Below are 3581 nucleotides of genomic sequence, written 5' to 3'. Positions count from 1 at the left end.
ATATATATATATATATATATATATATATATATAAGTTCGTACATATACACACACGCACGCAAAATATATATATAGAGTGAGATTTATATAGAAGTACATATATAACAATATATAAACACACATACAGTAAATTGGCTTTAAACAGTATACTACAAGGTGTATACCTGAATTTGAAATTATTACTTATATATATGTGTGTGTATATATATGTGTGTGTGTATGTATACATAATATATGTTTGCATAAATATATCTGTGTGTGTATGTGTGTGTGTGTGTGTGTGTGTGTGTGTGTATGACTGTACCTATATACATAACGGCCTTGCATACATGCATGTTCTTCCAAATAACTTCTTTTCACAATGCTTACTGTACGTTTACTGTAAACCTTGTAATCGACCTCAGTACCGCACTGGAGTACAGAACCTGGAAAAAATTTATTGCAAACTGAATTGCTTAACTGCAAAGGAAAAGTCTACCTTTTGTGTCGAATATTGACTTGTTTTAAAGTAATAAAGTCTATATCTTACCAACAGTACAACAATGATCGGGACGTAAATAATGAAGATAAACGGAAGTGCAGTGTATTTTTCCCAGCATTTTTCTTTATGATAATAATGCATTATTACTGACCACGAAGCTGTTATCACCACAGGAATGCCTGCCAAAAGTCCAAATAACAATACAAATAAATAAACAAAGAAGTTATTAAATGAGCAATCATTTATCATAATATTTTCTTTCGTATTTTAAGAGCTTCGTAGACAGAAAAAATAAAAAAATATATATCACAGCTTTGTAATGTTGATTTACTACAATTCTGGAAATCTATAGATTCCCATTAAATTCTATAATTACGTCCGTATATCAAAGGTTCATAGGAAATTATAAATATATTTTATTTAAAGTATATAGTATAAGCTGGTCAAATTTTAATTCAGGAGATATTTGTTTATCATTTTCGAGTGTAACGACGTCTAAACTTAATGAATATTCTTCGTTCTGAAAACTTTCATGTTCACATCTGCGCTTTAATCAGTTTATTTTTCATTGTCTGCTTGTGTTTATACACTTAGTGTGAATCATATTCATTATACCAGCTAACATCATTCAGTTGCATAAATTTCAGTGAAAAACACACGCTGAATTGTTAGAGTAATATACCGATGAGAATATAAATAAATTTTTTAAAATAACTTCGTATTCGTACATAAATAATTACATTTCTATGGAATATTGAAATAGTGCAATGGTGTATGAACCTGACTGAAGCAATACAGCATTCTTTTACTTGTTGCAATAATTATACTGGGACATTTTAAGACGGTGAGCTGGCACAATGGTAAGGACGCTGGACGAAATGCTTAACTGTATTTCGCCCGTTGGTACGCTCTGAGTTCAAACTCCGCTTAGGTCGACTTTTCCTTTCATCCTATCGGGTTCGATAAAATAAGTACCAGTTAAACACTGGGGTTGATATAATAGACTCATCCTCTCCTCCAAAATTGCTGCCATGTGACAAAATTTGAAACCATTATATTGGGGCATTTCACGGCCAGCTGCCACTAGCGTGCGAATGCAGACTAATTTTACTGTTTGTTTTAGGTGCTTCGGGAGTCGCAAGTGGACACAAGCCCTTTCATCCAGCAGAACGTCCAGGATGTTATAGGCTGAGGTTGAACGGGGCTCTATCAGCATCTGGATGGTATTCATTGTAGTACAGTGGAATGTAGCAAATATGGCTTGCAAAACGGCACAAACGCGCCGGCTATTGCAGGATTTGAGGCGAGGACTTTATAACTATGAGCCAAATATACTAATTGGTAGGCTAAACATATATTAACCTAAGAAGTAACTTTGAAAAAGGTTGACTTGTCGCTAACCTAACAGTACAATACAAAATGATAGAAGTATTAAACATTTGATAGTAGTAAGTGGCTGGCATTATTTGGCAGAAAAAACAAACATAGCAACAAGCAGCCAAGGAACATTCATGCTGTTCAAACTAGAAACAGCCAAACTATCTGTCAAATCAGTCTATTGCGTAAAAATGGAGAGACACATTACACAATATAGTTTTAAATAGTCAGAGGTGTTAGTTACGCATGAAAAGCCTTTCGATCATGATTTACTGAATTAGCGAAGATATGAAACCCACAGAATGCTTCCTAATATGCAACTCACGGCGCTCATATAACCGTCTTGAAATAGCGGTCCAATCTCTCCTCAATTGCACGTTAACTTGTTGTAAAACGAAAGAACACACCGATTAATGTTGTGGCTATAAAGCATTTCTCGTGGCTTTGATCATTTACCAACACTTTAGTATATTAGAAAAGTCTTTCAACAGGTCAGAATATTTTGGCAGACAATAAGCAAATATAGTTTTCTTGTTTATTTAGGTAGGTTTTACCGCTTAATCATATTGATAGATGTCATGACATGGAAGGTAGACTTTTTTGGCAGATACGTAGAAAGAACGAAAGTAAAATACAAAGATGCCGAGATAGACCGATAAATAGATATATAGGCAGATGAATTTGTGAATATGTGATAGTGCAGCTAAGTTGATAGGGGCAAGTTCAGATGAATAAGTGTATAGGTATGTTGATTTATAATGGATTCAGTGGAATTAAGCTCAAATACGATGCTGAGTTGTCTTTTCTGTATTTTTATAGCGATTAACTGTAGAGATACATTTACCTTCAAGGGTACTTGGTATCATCTTGGTTTAAACGAAGTTCAAAACCAATTAAGCAAACCTAAGCTGAAAGATGTTTTAAACACAACCATTTCAATTTTTCATTCATATATGATGTGTGTAGAACTAAACAATCGAATATGTGCTGTGAACACTAACTAGGATATCACACATTTATTTATTTAAGATGGTGTATTAAGATTTTAGTGACATGTGCTTGCTATTTGTAGCTACAATTAAAAGCAAAGTGAGACGTCTTTATTGATTCGTCATAGTAAATAGCGCTTACACTTGTATACTTTTATTATGCACGGCAAATTTTATTATAAGCATTCCGTTTTCACCCACGTTGTAGAGCAGCCGCTAAATGACCTCATGAAAATGCCTTTATCTTTCCGTTGTTAGAAAAATGAGTGATCGTTCCGGTCAGTTTCTAGTTGTACTAAACCTGCTTCAATGAAACAATGCACTTTATGTGTGTCCACAGACAAAATTAGTAGATTATGAAAACAATATATGCTATACACGCAGAGCGGCGAGCTAGCAGAATGGATAGCACGCCAGGCGAAATGCTTAGCGGTATTTCGTTTGCCGTTATGTTCTGAGTTCAAATTCCGCCGAGGTCGACTTTACCTTTCATCCTCCGGGTTCGATTAAATTAAGTACCAGTTACGCACTGGGGTCGATGTAATCGACTTAAACCCTTTGTCTGTCCTTGTTTGTCTCCTCTGTGATGATTAGCCCCCTGTGGGCAATAATAGAAATAGATATATGCTATAACCACGGAAGCAGTTAAGCTTGCCGACGAAATTTGTATATGAATGCATGTGATGATAATATAATTCATTAGTTTATACATGTGCGCGTTTATGTGTTTGTGG

The 3581-nt window shown here is 34.7% G+C and overlaps 1 protein-coding gene across 1 annotated transcript in view; it reads right to left on the bottom strand.

Annotated features, from left to right (window-relative positions):
• LOC106874534 (calcitonin receptor) overlaps window positions 1-3581 on the bottom strand; it is a 315260-nt gene that overhangs the window by 3378 nt on the left and 308301 nt on the right. Inside the window, exon 8 of the mRNA XM_052966607.1 lies at window positions 530-660. Coding sequence (XP_052822567.1) covers window positions 530-660 — 131 coding nt within the window. The remainder of the gene's footprint in view (window positions 1-529; window positions 661-3581) is intronic.

The sequence above is a fragment of the Octopus bimaculoides genome, chromosome 1 (assembly GCF_001194135.2).
Source record: "Octopus bimaculoides isolate UCB-OBI-ISO-001 chromosome 1, ASM119413v2, whole genome shotgun sequence".
Taxonomy (NCBI): domain Eukaryota; kingdom Metazoa; phylum Mollusca; class Cephalopoda; order Octopoda; family Octopodidae; genus Octopus; species Octopus bimaculoides.
This window is presented reverse-complemented; position numbering and strand designations above follow the sequence as displayed.